Source organism: Lithobates pipiens, unplaced genomic scaffold (assembly GCF_037356315.1).
Source record: "Lithobates pipiens isolate NorthernLeopardFrog02 unplaced genomic scaffold, aLitPip1_a1.2 Scaffold_18, whole genome shotgun sequence".
NCBI lineage: Eukaryota > Metazoa > Chordata > Amphibia > Anura > Ranidae > Lithobates > Lithobates pipiens.
In genome coordinates, this window is record NW_027507758.1 from 134943824 (window position 1) to 134961526 (window position 17703).

At 43.6% G+C, this 17703-nt stretch overlaps 1 protein-coding gene across 7 annotated transcripts in view; it reads right to left on the reverse strand.

Annotated features, from left to right (window-relative positions):
- FAM120B (family with sequence similarity 120 member B) overlaps window positions 1–17703 on the reverse strand; it is a 199259-nt gene that overhangs the window by 35674 nt on the left and 145882 nt on the right. For all 7 annotated transcript variants that reach the window (XM_077486155.1, XM_077486154.1, XM_077486157.1 and 4 more), the window contains one exon: window positions 11126–11332. In XM_077486155.1, the coding sequence (XP_077342281.1) occupies window positions 11126–11332 (207 nt within the window). The remainder of the gene's footprint in view (window positions 1–11125; window positions 11333–17703) is intronic.

A 17703-nucleotide genomic window follows, 5' to 3' on the forward strand; every position in this document is an offset into this window, starting at 1 on the left:
TTGGGACCTTTCCCCTACAAGGCATTGATTTGAGTGACTCCATACCATTGGATGAGCAATGGTCTTAAAGGGGAAATTTTTTTTATTGAAAAAATAAAAACATTTTCTTTTTTTTTTTTATTGCATTTAAGTGTAAATATGAGATATGAGGTCTTTTTGACCCCAGATCTCACATTAAAGAGGTCCTGTCATGCTTTTTTTCTATTACAAGGGATGTTAACATTCCTTGTAATAGGAAGAAAGTGACCCAAATTTTATTTTTTAAACGGACATTGTAAAAATAAAAAATAACAAGTAAAATAAATAAGAAACATTTTTTTAAAGGGCCCAGTCCCCTCGTGCTCATGCACAGAAGCGAACGCATACATAAGTCGCACCCACATATGAAAACAGTGTTCAAGCCACACATGAAGTATCGCTGCGATCGTTAGAGCGAGAGCAATAATTCTAGCACTAGACCTCCTCTAACTCAAAACTGGTAACTTGTAGAAATGTTTAAATGTCGCAGATGGAGATTTTTAAGGCCAAAGTTTATCGCTATTCCACGAGCGGGCACAATTTTGAAGCAGGACATATGGGTATCAATTTCCTCGGCGTAACATTATCTTTCACAATAAAGAAAAAAACTGCGTTTGTAAGACCGCTGCACAAATATGGTATGACAAAGTACTGCAAAGACTGCCATTTTATTCTCTAGGGTGTTTTAAAAATATATATATATGTTTGGGGGTTCTAAGTAATTTTCTAGCAAAAAAAATAAACTGTTTTTAACTTAAAATAGGCCCCTATGGGTGAGATTTCCCAAAACTGGAGCACACAAAACTTGGTGCAGCTGTGCATAGTAACCAATCAGTTTCTAACTTCGGTTTGTTCAATACGGCTCGGTTCACACTACTGTGACCTGAAAGTCACACGACTTACAATGCGACTTTGCAGGTGACTTCCTGGTGACTTGATGCCACTTGAGCACTACTTTGATGTGACTTTGCCTTGTGCAGATATGCAGCGATAACAGCATAGAGGAAGGTGACATGCGCTGCCTGGGAAATCTTCCTGTAATGTTCAGATCCAAATCACATTAATATAGATAAGCATCTGACTTGGAAGTGACTACCATTAAAGTCTATGGGCACAAATCGGCTAGACGTCGCCTTGAAGTAGTACAGGAACCTTTTCCAAAGTTGGAGCGACTTCAGTAGTGCTAAGTAAGACAACTCTCAATGACTAACATGGGATTTCACATGTCATGCAACTTGGGGTCTCACAAGTCGCATCCCAAGTCGTGGCAGTGTGAACTGAGCCTAAAGCTTTGACAATAAAACCTAGAAGATGATTGGCTACTCTGCACAGTTCCCCTGGATTCTATGTGCACCAGTTTTAGTAACTTCCCCCCTATATGAGCTGTAAATATGCATACAGTATACCTGGAAGAAATATGCAGACCAGGAGAAGTCCATAAGAATTCAGGGACATACATTCAGTAAGCACATATTCTGATTCTGAGGAGCTATGACTAAGCACCGTGTTCAGTGTGAAACATGTCAGCGGCTGTGCAGTTAGTCTGTTTACAAGCTTAAATGCTATGATTTTAATTACATTTTTTAAATAAAGTTGAATAATTCGGAGTGCGGCTATCCAGCTACATCTTTTCTACGCACATATTCTGTGTTCTTGACATATGCCCCTGAACTCCAGGGCTCTGTGTAGTTCAGACTCTTAAAGACTTTAACAGGCTGCAGGCAGGGGGGAGTGTTCACTGTATCTGTGCCTTCCAGGCGCATGCAAATGCTGGGATTGGATGCCCACGGGCTAACGGGACCTAAACTAATCAGTGAATGCTGGATAATTCACACAGAATGAATGTACATGCAGTTTCACCGGACGAACAGCTAAGAAACATTTTTGAAAATTGCCCCCTATGTTTACACAATAAGAACAATGTTTACTGTGTACACATTAGTAAAGATGCTGGTTGTATATTTTTATAAGTTAACTCGATTCCATGGCATGTTATTATTTGACATATTTTTTCCATGCAATGCTTATCATGCAAGTCTTTTATGCGAAACAATCTCTACTACAAATGTAAACAATAAAGATAGGTATATGCTTAGTAATAACAATGTAATCATACCGTAAATCTACAGAATCATTTCAGCTAAGACATGCCTGCATCTCATCTACAATAAAATCCTTTATTGCAGGGTCAGTGAATGGTGTCCACTGTGCCATAGATCTAAATACTTTCACAATGACAGCGCCTGAGATCACCATTTTATGTCTGATTGCTTTGCAATTTCAATCAAAAAATTAAAGTTCAACTACTCTATTAAACTGCCTTGTTTATGGTGGTCTTGAACCAACCAGGCATTGGGACATATGCAATGCTGTCAACATAACAATTACTGCTTGAAGAAGAGATGATCACATTTAGGCTCCATGCACACTGGGGGAAAAAAAGCCCCCTTCCGGTTTGTGTTTCTGATTGGAGATTACTGGCAGAAAAAATGCTATTGCTATAGTGTCTAGCAGAGGCATCTGAATGAGAAAAGCTGCTGAACAGAATCACAAATATCAAAAAAATGTTGGCAGGTATGCAGCTCTAGTATATTTACTTTAACTGTAAGGCCCCTTTCACACGGACGGCTGTTCTGCCGCAGTTTAGCATGTTTATTTTTTTCTGTGAAATTCAAGACTCCAGGCACAGTGATCAGCTGCATTTGTACAGTGCATTTACCTGCGTTTATGTGCGTTTCTGTGCAGTTGCGTTCAGCTGCAGTTATCTAATATAGTCATTCCCATAGCAACCCTTTTTTTTTGGTCCTTTGAATCCCTTCTCACGCTGCTATCCACAGTTAACACAAAAGACTACGATTACCTGCGGTTATGTGCATATAGCTGCGCTACAACGCACCTGGACGCATCAAATTCTATTTTTTCTATTCACACTGAACCGCATGTAACGAAAACGCTGTGTGTGAACGGGGCCATAGGGAAGCACTGTGTGCTTTTAGCTGCGGTAGAAAACTAGAAAATCCGCAGCTAAAAGCACCATTCTATCCGTCCGTGTGAAAGGGGCCTAAATGTAGCTGTTAGGCTCCATGTACACTGGGCTTAAAAAAAAATAGTCTGTTATCTTTGGAGTAAAAAATATATAGAGAATTTTTTGTACAAAGTTTAAATGAGTTTGGAGCTCACTGGCAGAAAAAATGTAAAACTCTCCTAATCAGAAACGCGAATGAGAAGTTTTTTTTTCCTGCCTCTAAACGTTAATATCAAAATATGCTTGTAAACATCCCAATGTGCATGGACACAAAGGATAAAATTGAGTTGCTTCTACAGGAAGAACTCAAAACTCCTGTAGAGGCAATGTTTTTTACACACGACCAGACTTTGATAACAAAGGTTCGACGGAACGCTTCCGCCGGACAATTCAATCATGTGTGGGCTTCAGCGAAACTTTGCTGTCTAAAAATCAGAAGGACTTTAGATTTAGAACATGTTTCAAATCATTCCGACGGACTCGGGTCCGGTCGAAAAATCTGTTCGTCTGTATGCTAGTCTGATGCACGAAAACCAACGCTAGGGCAGCTATTGGCTACTGGCTATGAACTTCCTAATTCTAGTCCGGTCGTACGTCATCAAGTTCGAATCCGTAGGACTTTGGTATGATTGTGTCTGGCCAAGTCCGTTCTTTCGGAAAAAGTCAGTCGGAACTCCGCTGAAAAGTCTGTCGGGAAGACTGTTGGACCTAGTCTGCCGGAAAGTCCGGTCGTGTGTACACGGCATTAGCCCCCGTACACACGGTCGGAAGTTCCGACCACAAAATCTGTCTGATTTTTTCAGACGGATTTTGTCCGAAACTGGTGTTGCATACACACAGTCGGACAAAGTTGTCGGAAAATCCGATCGTTCGGAACATGATGACGTTCTTTCGTTCCGACTGGTCTACGTTCAGGCTAGTAGCCAATAGCTTTGCTCTCGTACTTTGATCTGAGCATGTGTGGCACTTTGTCCGATCGGAATTCTCTACAAACGATCGGAAAAAGTCAGATCGGATTTTGTTTTCGGAAAATTTGAGATCCTGCTAGAAAAGTCTGATAGAGCCCACACACGATTGGATTTTCCGACAATATAATCCAAAGGGACCTTTTCCTTCGGAATTTCCGACTGTGTGTACGGGGCATAAGTCTACACTCCCTTCATTAGATCTAAAAGAACAAATTCAGCCATATTGGCTGCAAGGCCATTTATACCAGCACTAAGCAACCTTTAACATCTGGGCTGGTAGAAAAGTATAAATCCCATCACGCCCACCAATGACGGCCGGAATGCAGGACCCCATCGTTTCCCTACAGCTAGAAATATGCCCTGTATCTGATTGATGTAACCCTAATGCCACGTACACATGACCAGACTTTCTGACAGCAATAGTCCGATGGAACAAATCCATCGGACAATTTGATTGTGTGTGGGCTCCATCGGATCTTTGCTGTCCCTTAGGTCTGGTATGGATTTTAAGGGGATTCCCCTATGCCGAAAAAATGGCGTGGGGGTCCCCCAAGGTCCATACTAGACCCTTATCCGAGCACGCAGCCTGGCCGGTCAGGAAAAGGGGTGGGGACGAGCAAGCGCCCCCCCCCCCTCCTGAACCATACCAGGCCGCATGCCCTCAACATGGGGGGGTGGGTGCGCTCTACCCCTACCCATTCACCTGGGTGAAAGAAAGACAATAAAAAAACACACTAGACAGGTTTTAAAGTAGTTTATTAGGCAGCTCCGGGGGTCTCTTCCATCTTCGGGGGGTCTCTTCCGACTCCTCCACTCTCTCTGGCCTCTTCTTCCACTCTCCGGCCTTCTCTTCTGGTCTTCAGTTCTTCTCTCGCTCTCTGATTCTTCTCCCGGGCTCCTCCACTATCTTCTGCTCTTTTGCTAGCGGTGGCCCAGTCTCTTCTGTCGTCTTCTTCCCTCTTCACTTCTTCCGATGTTGACACGATGCTCACTCCCGCTCTAGTGCTGTGTGCAACGACTTATACAGGCATGGGGCGGGGTCACGGCTGCGCCGTCATAGTGGGGGCTGACCCCCCCATGCCTATATAAGTTGTTGCGCACCGTGTACGCAGCATTACAGTGGGAGAGAGCGTCGTGTCAACATTGGAAAAATAGAAGAGGGAAGAAGAAGACGGAAGAGACTGGGCCACCGCTAGCAAAAGAGTAGAAGATAGTGGAGGAGCCCGGGAGAAGAATCGAGAGCGGGAGAAGAACTGGAGAGCAGAAGAAGAGGCCAGAGAGTGGGAGAAGAACCGAAGACCGGGAGAGAAGGCCGGAGAGTGGAATAAGAGGCCGGCGAAAACGGAGGAGTTGGAAGAGACCCCTGAAGACGGAAGAGACCCCCGGAGCTGCCTAATAAACTACTTAAAAAACTGTCTAGTGTGTTTTTTTTATTGACTTTCTTTTCCCCAGGTAAATAGTTAGGAGTACGATGTACCCCATACTTATTCACATAGGGTGGGGGGCCAGGATCTGAGGGCCCACTTATTAAAGGGGCTCCCGGATTCCGATAAGCCCCCTGCCTGCAGACCCAGACAACGAACGGCCAGGGTTGTCGGGAAGAGGCCCTTGTCCTCATCAACATGGGGACAAGGTGCATTGGGGTGAGGGGCCCACAGAGTGCCCCCTTCCCCAAAGCACCCACCCCACCATGTTGAGGGCATGTGGCCTGGTGCGGTTCAGGAGGGAGGGGGGGCGCTCGCTCGCCCCCACCCCCTTTCCTGACAGGCCAGGCTGCGTGCTCGGATAAGGGTCTGGTATGGACCTTGGGGGGACCCCCACACCTTTTTATTCGGGGTGAGGGTTCCCCTTAAAACCCACACCATGCGACAGTGCTCACAAGGTGTCAATCTCACAGAGAAAAGCGGCGATATTGACTTCCTTTTCTAGTCCCGTCGTAACTCATCACGTTAAAAATAAACGGACTTTAGTCCGTGTGTGGGCAAGTCCGTTCATTTGGAAGTCCGTTGTAACTCTGACGAACACCGGTGGACCTAGTCTGCCGGGAAGTCCAGTCATGTATGGGCAAGTCTGTTCGTTCGGAAAGTCAGTCGGAACGCTGCTGGAAGTCCATCGGGAAGTCCTTCGGACCTAGTCTGCTGGAAAGTCCCACCGTGTCTACAGGGCATAAAAATGAACTTTTCTTATATGTCTACTCTTGGTCTGATAACTATGTCAGTGAACGTGTTCTGATATATGGGATTGATGCATGCCCCATTGAGGGAATTTGTATTGGCTGGTATCCATCTAATCAGCCGGAGGCAGTATGGAAGGAATAGGAGTTCCATGGCCAGCTGATCTGTTTGTATCCCAGAGAGGGAACCTGCTTTTTCTGACCTTCTAGTGAAACAGGGGTCAGAACGTGAGGTGAGCAGCTAGGATATAGAGGTGGAGGGGAGCACTTGCATTTTCAAAGTTTATGCACTGGTGGTGTGTTGTGCGTTTTTGTGCAGAAGACTCTGAGGATTCCATTTGTGCATTCGGACTCTTATTTTTATTCCATTAATTTTTTGAGTATGTGGACCTTATCTTTATTGTTTATTGTTCACTATTCTCACTTAGGGAACGGGTATATTTCATTGTTGTGTATTTTTCACTATTCCCAGTCAGGGAACATGAATATTTAATAGTGAACTCAGTATCTTACAATATTGCAAGCAGTGTTAATTTCGTCTACTAAAATGACTAAAACATTTTAGTTGGCTAAACGAATACTATTTTAGTCGACTAAAATACGACTAAAACTAAAACAATTGAGATGACTGAAATACGACTAAAACTAAAATGGCATTTTAGTCAAAAGACTAAAATGGGACTAAAATTAAAATAGCATTTTAGTCAAAAGACTAATGCCGCGTACAAACTAGCGGAATGTCCGACAGAAAATATATATGTAAAATGTATATTCCGATCGTGTGTATGCTGCATAGGACTTTTTACGTCGAAAATTCTGACGGACCTAGAAATAGAACATGTTCTAAATATTTCCGATGGAACCAATTCCTATCGGGAAAACCGCTCGTCTGTATGCTGTTCCGACGGACCAAAAATGACACATGCTCTGAAGCAAGTACAAGATGGAAGCTATTGGCTACTGGCTATTGAACTTCTTATATCTAGTCCCATCGTACGTGTTGTACATCACTGCGTTCTTGGCGGTCGGACTTTGGTTTTGCGTACACAAGAACGTATCAGCGGAATTCCGTTGGAAAAACCTTCAGAGTTTATTCCGACGGGAAAAACAGGCATGTTTACAGGGCATAAGACTAAAACTAAATTGAAATTTGACTTCAAAATTAACACTGGCCTTTAGTGAATGTTCATTTCTCAATACCTTAAATAATAACATATGAGATTTTTCACTCCAGCAGTATATTATGAGTTTGGAAATTGTAGAGAAATGTTAATTAATGCATTACAATTTAATTACACCCATTCGATTTCAGACCACTAAAATGAGTTTTAATCGACTAAAATGTACTGGAGATTTTAGTCGACTAAAAGGTAGGACATTTTAGTTGACTAAAATGTACTGGAGATTTAGTCGACTAATGCCCCGTACACACGAGAGGGATTAAGTCTGACAGACCTCCAAAGGAGTTCCGCCGGAGTTCCGACGGAGTTCTGGCGGACTTTTCGACCGAACGGACTTGACCACACACCATCACACCAAACTCCGACGGAGTCGAACGTGATGACGTACGACTGGATTCGACGTAGGAAGTTCCTAGACAGTAGCCAATAGCTGCCCTAGCGTCGGTTTTAGTCCGTCGGAGTAGCACACACACGAGCGGATTTTTCAAAGGGGACCGGGTCCGGCGGAGTTCCGTCGGGAAAATTTAAAGCATGCTTCATTTCTAAAGTCCGTCAGACTTTAGCTTCGCTAAAGTCCGTTGCAGCCCACACACGATCGGATAGTCCGCCGGACTCAGTCCGTCGGAGTTTGGATGTCGAAAAGTCCGCTCGTGTGTACGGGGCATAAATAAGACTAAAACGAAAACAATTGCAGAAGACTAAAATGGGACTAAAACTAAAAATTTAATTTTAGTCCTAAGACTAATGCCCCATACACACGGTCGGACATTCCAACCACAAAATCCGTCGGATTTTTTCCAACGGATTTTGGCCGAAACTTGTGTTGCATACACACGGTCGCACAAAATTGTTGGAAAATCCGATCGTTCTGAACTGGGTGACGTCAAACACGTACGTCGGGACTACAAACGGGCCAGTAGCCAATAGCTTTCGTCTCTTAGTTTATTCTGAGCATGCGTGACACTTTGTCCGTCGGAATTGTCTACACACGATCGCAATTTATGCGATCGGATTTTGTTGTCGGAAAAATTTAGATCCTGCTCTCAAACTTTGTGCGTCGGAAAATCCGATGGAAAAAGTCCGATGGAGCCCACACACGGTCGGATTTTCCGACAACATGATCCGATCACACATTTTCCATCTGAAAATCCAACCGTGTGTATGAGGCATAAGACTAAAACTAAATCGAAATTTGCTGCCAAAATTAACACTGCAAGTTAATCACATATTCTTATTTAAGGATTTATTGGTAGTTATTTATGAAGCGCAACACTGTTTTGTTAAGTATATTTTATATGTGAAGTTAACGCATTTTCTGTTTGTGCATCAGCCAGGTGGGGGGGGGGGGGGGTATTTTTTTGTTAAACCACCTACTACACATATCACTATTTAGTGATTAAGGTTATTATTATTTGCGCTGATAGAATTTGTTTTATTGTTCGATAAAAATTATAGACCCTTCATTTCTTTGTAAGTGGGCAAACTTATAAAATCTGCAGGAGATCAAATAATTATTTTCCCCACTGTAACTCTCTTTCTGCTTCTTGCATAACTAGTCACAATCCATTTCCAAGACAGGTTTAGATCTTATTTGTGGCTGTGGGAAATGTCTTATGCCCCGTACACACGATCGGAAATTTCGCCCAGGAAAAGTCCAATGTGAGCTTTTGGTTGGAAATTCCGACCATGTGTATGCTGCATCGGACTTTTGCTGCAGGTTCTCTATTTTCTGATGGAAAAAGTTCAGATCGTCTGTAGCAATTCCCACGTGCAAAATTCCTACGCATGCTCGGAAACAATTCGACACATGCTTGGAAGCAATGAACTTAATTTTCTTGGCTTGTCGTAGTTTTGTACGTCACCGCGTTCTTGACGGACGAAAGTTCAGAGAACTTTTATGTGACTGTGTGTATGCAAGCCAAGCTTGAGTGTATTTTTCCAATGGAATTTCCGCTCGTGTGTCCGGGGCATTCGTTTGGTAACAGGCAGCAAAAGCTTCTAGCATTGGAAACAGGCACATTCCAAGATCATCACAATACTGACAAAGGAAGTACGGTGCAACAGTGAAATACAGCAATCCTTGGATGGAAAACCAAAGCTCTAAATCCTTGTTTAGTAAATTACAGCTAAAGGCAAAACTTTTTTTTTGTTTTGGATAGAGTAGAGAGGGATTAAAACGCTTGCCATATTGTATTGCTGTCTGTGTCCCCATCAGGGAGATTCATGCTCTCTATTTGTTCTGTTTACCATTATCATTGAAAGTCAAAGTAAAAGAAAATCTCAAATTTTGGGTTGTACACAGAAAAATGATAGTGGGGAAATCTTCCAATGGAGACACTAGTTTTGGTGACCTTTGGCTATGGGACAGGAAGTGAAATCTCTCCAATGGAACACCGATGGAAAAAAATAAGCTGACAGGAGTTTTACCCCTCCCTTATTCTATCTAAAATGAAAAAAAAGTTTTGCCTATAGTTTTAGGTAATGGCTTTGACTGCAATTCTGAGTGGAGTGTACCTCAAAATGCATCTCAAATAACAGGGGTTAATTGTTTTATTGCCAAGAAAACTGCAGCATCAAAATGTTTGCAAACACGAGTCTATATCAGCCTTCTTCAGCAAAGGTTCCGTAGAGACCTAGGGTTCCTCCAGAAGTTGTTAAGGGTTTCTTTAGGCAATCAGCAATTTATGACTTTCAGATAGGCAACCACTGACAGCAATGATCTTTTACCTATCTGTTAGAGAATTTCCACTTACCCCCAGTTTAATGGGGCCTGTCTAATACTGACAGATAGAAATTGGCCCTTGTCCCAGTGACAACTAATATCAGGGTCCTTCTGCATGGAGCATAAGTGTAAGAGGGCACCTCTCCCAGCAATCACCCATGTCAGGAGGCCATATATTAACCACTGATGTAATGGGCTCTACACTCACCATCAATATAACTGTGCATTGCTCCATTAAACACCAATGTGGGGTGTGAGCTGGGGGTACAAAGCTCCCTGGGGTGAGCACACTTTCAAGCACAAATACTAGTCCAGTGATGTAGTGATAAACAGTGCTGTTTTTACTGGTGCTATTTACAAGTCTATTTACAGGTGGTTTACAGCGTTCCACAAAATAAACGGGGAAAAAAATCGTAAACAAAATCTTAGGGGGTGTCCTGGCACTAACTACACAAATCCACCTCTTAACTAGTAGGCTGAGCAAGCATAATGCTTGTCAGTCTCCACATACAATTTAACAACTTTCACCAACCTTTCAGCTCTTACAGATAAAACTTGTCTGCTCCCCAGGCGCTAGAGTGCCAACTATGAGTTCCAGGTGATCCTAAATTACCACAAGGGAACAAGGGAGAGGAGAAAAACCCAAACTAGACAGAGAATTATAGATCTGTAAAAGTGTACCCAAGAACATGACTTTTCCAGGCTCCCCCTGAGACACTCTGCTATGGGGGGACACTACAATTTTTACTGCCTGCATGTATTTTCTGGCCATAATTGTGCATTTGTTGGAAAAAAACAGAACTGTTTTAAATATGTTACAGTAAGTAGGCCACATTACTTATTCTTTTGTTTTTATTTCTCAACTTATTGATCACAGTAATATACCATGAGCTTCAGCTATAGTATTTATTAGCAAGGGGTCCTGGAATCCTTACAGATTCCTCTGTGTTAAAAAGGTTTAGAAAGGCTGGTCTATATTATTATTAATTAATTATATTAATTATTATTATACATTAATCATCAGATATTGTTACTCACATTTCTTTCTATGATCTCCACTAAAGGTTTCTGCCCATGACACTGCAGGTACTTCTGGTGAAACAGGTTGCCATCAAATGTGTTCCACGGCATCAGGTCCATCATTGTAAAAGGATAGCCACAGGCACAACTTGCTCCCATTAATGTTATTAGGCCACGAAGAAATAGAAATGCAAGATGAACTGCTCTAGAATCCACAAAGGGATGCTATGGAGAAACAACACATTTTATAAGTCATACAAATGACAAGAATACACAATTAAATTGGATACAAAAGTCAACAAACAGTTATGTATTGCGATGTTAGGCAGTACTCCAGGCTAGTAACCAAGAGTTCAAAAGAAAGAGGAATTTTCTTTGATTTGAAATTTTAAAATAAACAAAAAAATGCCTTTTCTTTGTAGTAGTCAAATCTCTATGACAGTTCTTGCATTCCAAAATGGTTTGTCAGGAGAAGAACTAATTATGGATCTTTAAAGTCACAGACATATGTGTAAGCATTGGGTTTACATACCTGGGTTGTCCTGTACTAATGGACTGGCCAAAACAAGGTCACTAGGGGGGTCCACCTTAGAGAATGTCAGTTTAGATTTAGCAATTCCTAGTAATCCACAATCTAATGACACCAGAAGTGGCAGAATTACCAATTTTCATTGGTGTCACGAGGCTGGCTCAGCAAATCATTGGCGGCCATTAGCATCGGGTGACAATTTAGATTGCAGAACACTGCGGCCAACAACTATATTTACATATTTTTTATGTAATTGTTCAGGTTATAGGATGCTAGGATTTTCTACCATTCATTAAAGAAAATTAAGCAAAGCATGCCAGATAAAGTTTTGTAAAATTGTCAGTATACAGGAAAGTTGGCCAAAGATTTTTTTTTTTCGATCAGCCACCAAGTTAGACAAAGAAATCCTCCCTGTTGGGACATTGTATTCTGAAATTGAGACTCTCAGCTCTCAGGCTGATTGAGAACATTTTTACAACAAGCCCGTATCTATAAAAGTTGATGTTGGACATGCATGGATCTAAATCGGGGGTCTCAAACTGGCGGCCCTCCAGCAGTTGCAGAACTACAAGTCCCATCATGCCTCTGCCTGTCACAGTCATGCTTGTAACTGTCAGCCTTGCTATGCCTCATGGGACATGTAGTTCTGCAACAGCTGGAGGGCCACCAGTTTGAGACCCCTGATCTAAATGGATGAGTTTGGATCCATCTATGACCAGTTTAAGATTTAGTTTATTGCACAAAATATCAAGTTCACAATAGAAAAGCCAGTCTTGGACCATTTGGTATGTCCAGTAGGATGGCCTTGATATTACACGATTGTTGGTAAAAATAGGATTTTTGTACTCATGGTAACAAAACCCATTACTCTCGATGTTCCATCTATTCCATCGATGGACACAGCTCTCCATTAATCCTGACTATAGGGTTATATCGCCCTCTGGACTAGACAGAACAAAAAAACTTGGCTACGCCCATGGGCCATCCTCAGCTGGTATATAACCCCCTACCTGCTACAGGCATTCAGTTTAGTAGCAAGCAGTATTAGAAGTATCAAAAACGACTTAGAGGGGTGGGTGCTGTGTCCATCGATGAGCTCAGAGAAATGGATTTTACGGTAAATACAAAAATCCTATTTCTCTTTAGTCCATCGACAGACTCAGTGCTCCATTAATCTTGACTATAGGGACATCCAAAAGCAGAGCCAAAAGGAAAATGTGGGGTGGGGAAAATAACCCAAGGCTAAACACCAGAGCCCTAACTGGGTTACAGGAGCTCAACCAGGACACAGGAGCCCCATCTGAAATAAAAATTTAAAGAGAATCACCCCTCAAGAAGAAACAGCCCCACTTAAACAGCAGCCTGCAAAACCTTGCGGCCAAAAGAAGCATCCGTAGATTCCATAATATCTACGTTGTAGAATTTGGTGAAAGTAAGCACCGATGACCAAGTGACCACCTTTGCAAACCTGAGATATTGACACTTGATGACGGAAGGCCCAGTAGAATGTGCTGTGACAGGGAAAGGAAGAACCCAATCTTTAACAGAATAGGCCTGAGTCTCCTCTGCCTGATCCATCTAGAGATGGTAGCCGAAGAAGCGGCCAGCCATCCTTGTGTAATCACAAAAAGTGAGTCTGACCTCCGAAAGGACTACGTGGCTGACAGATACACCTGAATCGCTCAAACCACATCCAAGGCATGCAAAGCAAATTCCTTGGGATAAGCTGGCTTGGGACACAAGGAAAGCAACACAATGTCACCATCAAATGGAATTTAGGTAGGAACGATGGACAGGGACGAAGAACCACCTTATCTTCGTGGACCACCAAATAGGGTGTACAACAGGATAAGGCTGCCAACTCCAATACCCTACAGGCCAATGTAATAGCCACTTTGAATGCCACCTTCTGGAACAACGTAGGCAAGGGAATGTCATGAATATTCTCAAATGGAGGTTTCTAGAGAACAGTAAGCACTAAGTTTAACTCCCATGGCGGCAAAAGAGACCATACAGGTGGAGCCACATGCCGAACTCCCTGAATGAAATTACGAACTGAAGAGTGCATGACTAGGGGTCGCTGAAAGAAGATTGCTAAGGGAGACACCTGGCCCTTGATGGTACTCAAGGCCTACTTCTGCTCAATGCCCCACTGAAGAAAGGCCAAGATCTGAGCTACATAAAAGTAACGAGGATGAGCGCCAAGTGACCGAATTGATTGAGAAATGTACGCTTTCCACTTATGATGGTATGTCTTGCTAGAAGTCGACTGCCTCACCTTCAACATAGTAGGGATCACGATCCAGACAAACCTCTATCCCTCAGTACCTGGCTTCAAAAGCCAAGCCATCAAAACCAGCAACTGTAAAGCAGGATGGAAGCTCAGCCCTTGGTTCAACTGGTCCTTTCTGAGAGGAAACCCTCAAGGCAGGTTTACGGCCACCAGAATGACTAGAGGCCCTTCGCCCTCGATCCTTCACAGGCACTGCAAAGGAAGCTAGAGAAGAGGGAGGGATTGGCTCCACAGTAGCAGTAAGACGACTGCAGTGTCTACCAGAGGAACCCGTGACCTCGCCACCAACCTCAGTATCTTCCTGTAGAACAAACCTGGTGAAGAAGCCACGTACAGGCCTGTGCAAATGGAACTGCCTTGAAGGTGGACACTAACAGTAAAAAACCTGTATGAAAGTCAGGAGAGAAGACTTTCTGTGTGACAGCAGCTGGCGAATCATGGCCTGTGGTTCCTGAATTTTGACCAGAAGAAGGACCACCCTGGTCAACATTAAATGCAGAGTCAGACCCAGGTGATTTAATTCCCTGGATGGGGAAAGGGGGGACTTTGGATAGTTCGGACCTCATCCAAACCTTTCCTTATATGCGCACAAGGTGACTCATGGGCTAAAAACCCCTGAAACAGACAAACTCTGCCCCCCTTCTTTGGTACCACCAAAAGGATCATTTTGTGGACCCCTTCATGCCCATGAAGGAGGTCCATGAGGCTGGAAACCAGAAAAGAGGTCCCCCCCTCCCAGTTAAGGGTAAGGATAGACCTTCCTGCTAAAGGGGTCCTGTCTACTGATCCGGAGAAGCCAGTTCTAGGTTTACCAGACCAAGGTTGCTAGGAACCTCCCAGGGAAGACTTGAAAGATCTATTTCCCTTATCTGCAGTCCAGAAAGCACAAAATAATTTTTTATGGGCTAAGAAGGAGGGCCCACATTTGCTACGAGGCTCCTTCCCTTTCCTAGACTGTAGCAGCGAGGTACTCTTGCCTCCCCCCGTGAGACCCTTAATGATGTCATCCAGAGTAGCCCCAAACAGGTGATCACCTTGAAAGATTGATGAGAGCTTTCTTGGAGGCTTGGTCTGAAGACCAATTCTTAAACCACAGCACGCGCCTAATCACTACCGCTGAAACAGAGCTTGGCCAGCACGGGAGCCACATCCAATGCTGCAAAAACTGCAGCCCCTAGACCAGTGATGGCAAACCTTGGCACCCCAGATGTTTTGGAACTACATTTCCCATGATGCTCATGCACTCTGCAGTGTAGTGGAGCATCATGGGAAATGTAGTTCCAAAACATCTGGGGTGCCAAGGTTCACCATCACTGCTCTAGACTAACTACCCCCCCAGATCAATGTAAGTAGAGGGAATCTTGTGTGTACCAAAAGGGACAGCCACGTCCGTGGCCACATTAACAACATCTTCCATTTTTAAAGTCTTATGTAATTCAGTAACAAGTGCATCCACCAGCGTTTTCTTATTCATTGCTGCGACCTTGGAGGAGTCATCCTCACTATCAGAGGGATCAGGGAGAGTGGTACCAAGTCCCACTGGACGGGCTATGTCCATGGCAGCCTAAGAATCAGATGAGCCAGACTGAGCAGGACAAAGCGGAGGGCGCTTCCTGCTAGGCTTTTGCCCACACGTCACTTCCACTCGGGATACCAAGGACTGTTAGAGCATTAATGGGGAGCTAGGGCTCAGAGGGGCTTGGCGCCTCCATGAGGAGGTCAGTGGGGAAGATGTGATCCTGAGGCTCCAGCAACAAAAAAAGTTTTGGTAAAGCTATGGACACCCCACACTTAGGACAATCGATCCTTGATAGCAGAGTGAGGGACCCCCAAAAACTCACCACTACCAAGCCAGGGGAGCGCCATATGTTTAGAACCATCAGCTTTGTCATATGTGCCTATATAGTCTGTTTATTGGGAAAAGGAGGAAGAGGAGGGCCCGGAAGCCCAGGCACCACTGCGCAGTTCCGCCTGTCTCTAACGTCATGCCATTCCAAGGGAAATGGCTGCCGTGGGGTCACAGACTACCAAAACATGGCTGCTGGCTGGAGACCAACAAAGCCAAAGGAAAATGGCTGCTGTGATGTCATAGACTACCAAAACATGGCCTCTGGAGACAAAAACCCAAGGAAAATGGCCGCTGCGAGCATGCAGACAGCCAGTGCCGTGTGCAACAATGTCTCCTGAGCTAGTTGGAATATCTACTGCGCCCTCTGCACTGGGACCCCCAGCAGACCCCAAGTACTGCACCCCACACCCCATAAGCCCCCAAGGAAACATCCACAGAGGGGGAATTGAGGGGGGGAACCCCAGCTTAACCAAGGGATTAGGATGGGAGGACGGAAACCTGCAGGCAGGTCAAACCATCCCCGGAGGGTACCCATGCCCACCCCACCCTGAACAAAGGAGGAGAGGGTCACTCCAGACAGAACCCCTCTCCACCGAAGTGTCGGCCAGGGGGGAGCTGCAACTTGGACCAAAGCCCAGTCATATGCGACCCTGTGAGACATTTAATTTGTGGGCCAGTCTCTGTCCGTTGAGGCTATGTGGCGGCCAACCTAGTGCGTAGCTGTGGTTTGCACACGTTCACTGGACAGAATAGGGAGACCACTGGATCTAGATTTTTCAGCCTGTCACCCAGCCCAGCAGTTGATTGTAGATCTCCCAGGAAAAAAGGCAAAAAGATGCATGGAAGGGGAAACAAAATTGCTAGTACCAAAAGATACCAGCAGAGAGCCTAGGTTCTTACTCATGACTAGAAAGAAAAAAATGGAATGCCTATAGCAGGGAGCGGGTTATATACCAGCTGAGGATGGCCCATGGGCGTAGCCAAGTTTTTGTTCTGTCTACTCCTACTCTGGCAGAGGATGATATAACCCTATAGTCAGGATTAATGAAACAATGTGTCCGTCGATGAACTAAAGAAAAAAGTAGCCATTTTATAATGCTACATTTAACAAGAAGCCAGACACATTGGTCCTAACATTGTACAGATTACAGAATGGCTAGAGACAGAAACCACTGTATAGTTTTTTTAAATCAACATATACTTTTTGCTGGCTTCATTAGCTCTTCAAAACGACCACAGGTGTTTTCAATCTATACTGATATACAAAGACAATAAAACAACTGCCAACATATATTACTTCAACTAAATACCTAACCACACCTCTCACAGAGATCCCTTTGATTTTACTCCGTTGGAATTTTATACATTGTTTACTTTCTAGTAGTCAGTATGTTTCCGTCACCTGTGTAATTCCACGTTGGTGGCAGAACTTCAGTAGGACAAAGGTTGTATTTACTGCAGGTGCCATTCTTATATCACTTTTTGTAACTTATTTTAAGCAAAGTTAGAGTATATCTAAACCTCCAACTCCCCAAATGAATGAGAGATTTCCTTTATCAGATGTTCACATTTAATAAAATATATTGGGCCAAAAGTTGCATATTACCAACATCTGTCAAGGCTAGGATTGTAGATGAGAGGAAACTGGGTTCTATTTAAATTATAGCCATCAGCTAGACAGCTGATTTCTGCAGGTTTAGCTGTCTACATACATTATCTGGTTGTCAGACATCAGCAAATATCCTAATTGACATTATTTTTTTGATCTTAAAACAGTCCTTAACTTTGCCAAATTTTACAAATTACTAAATGTTTGACAATTATTTAGCTTATGAACAAGTGTATAATCAAAGAACAAAAGTAAGATCCTGTTTGCACTAGATGCATCAGGGACTATGGTGACCTCCTACACATGTTATAGAACT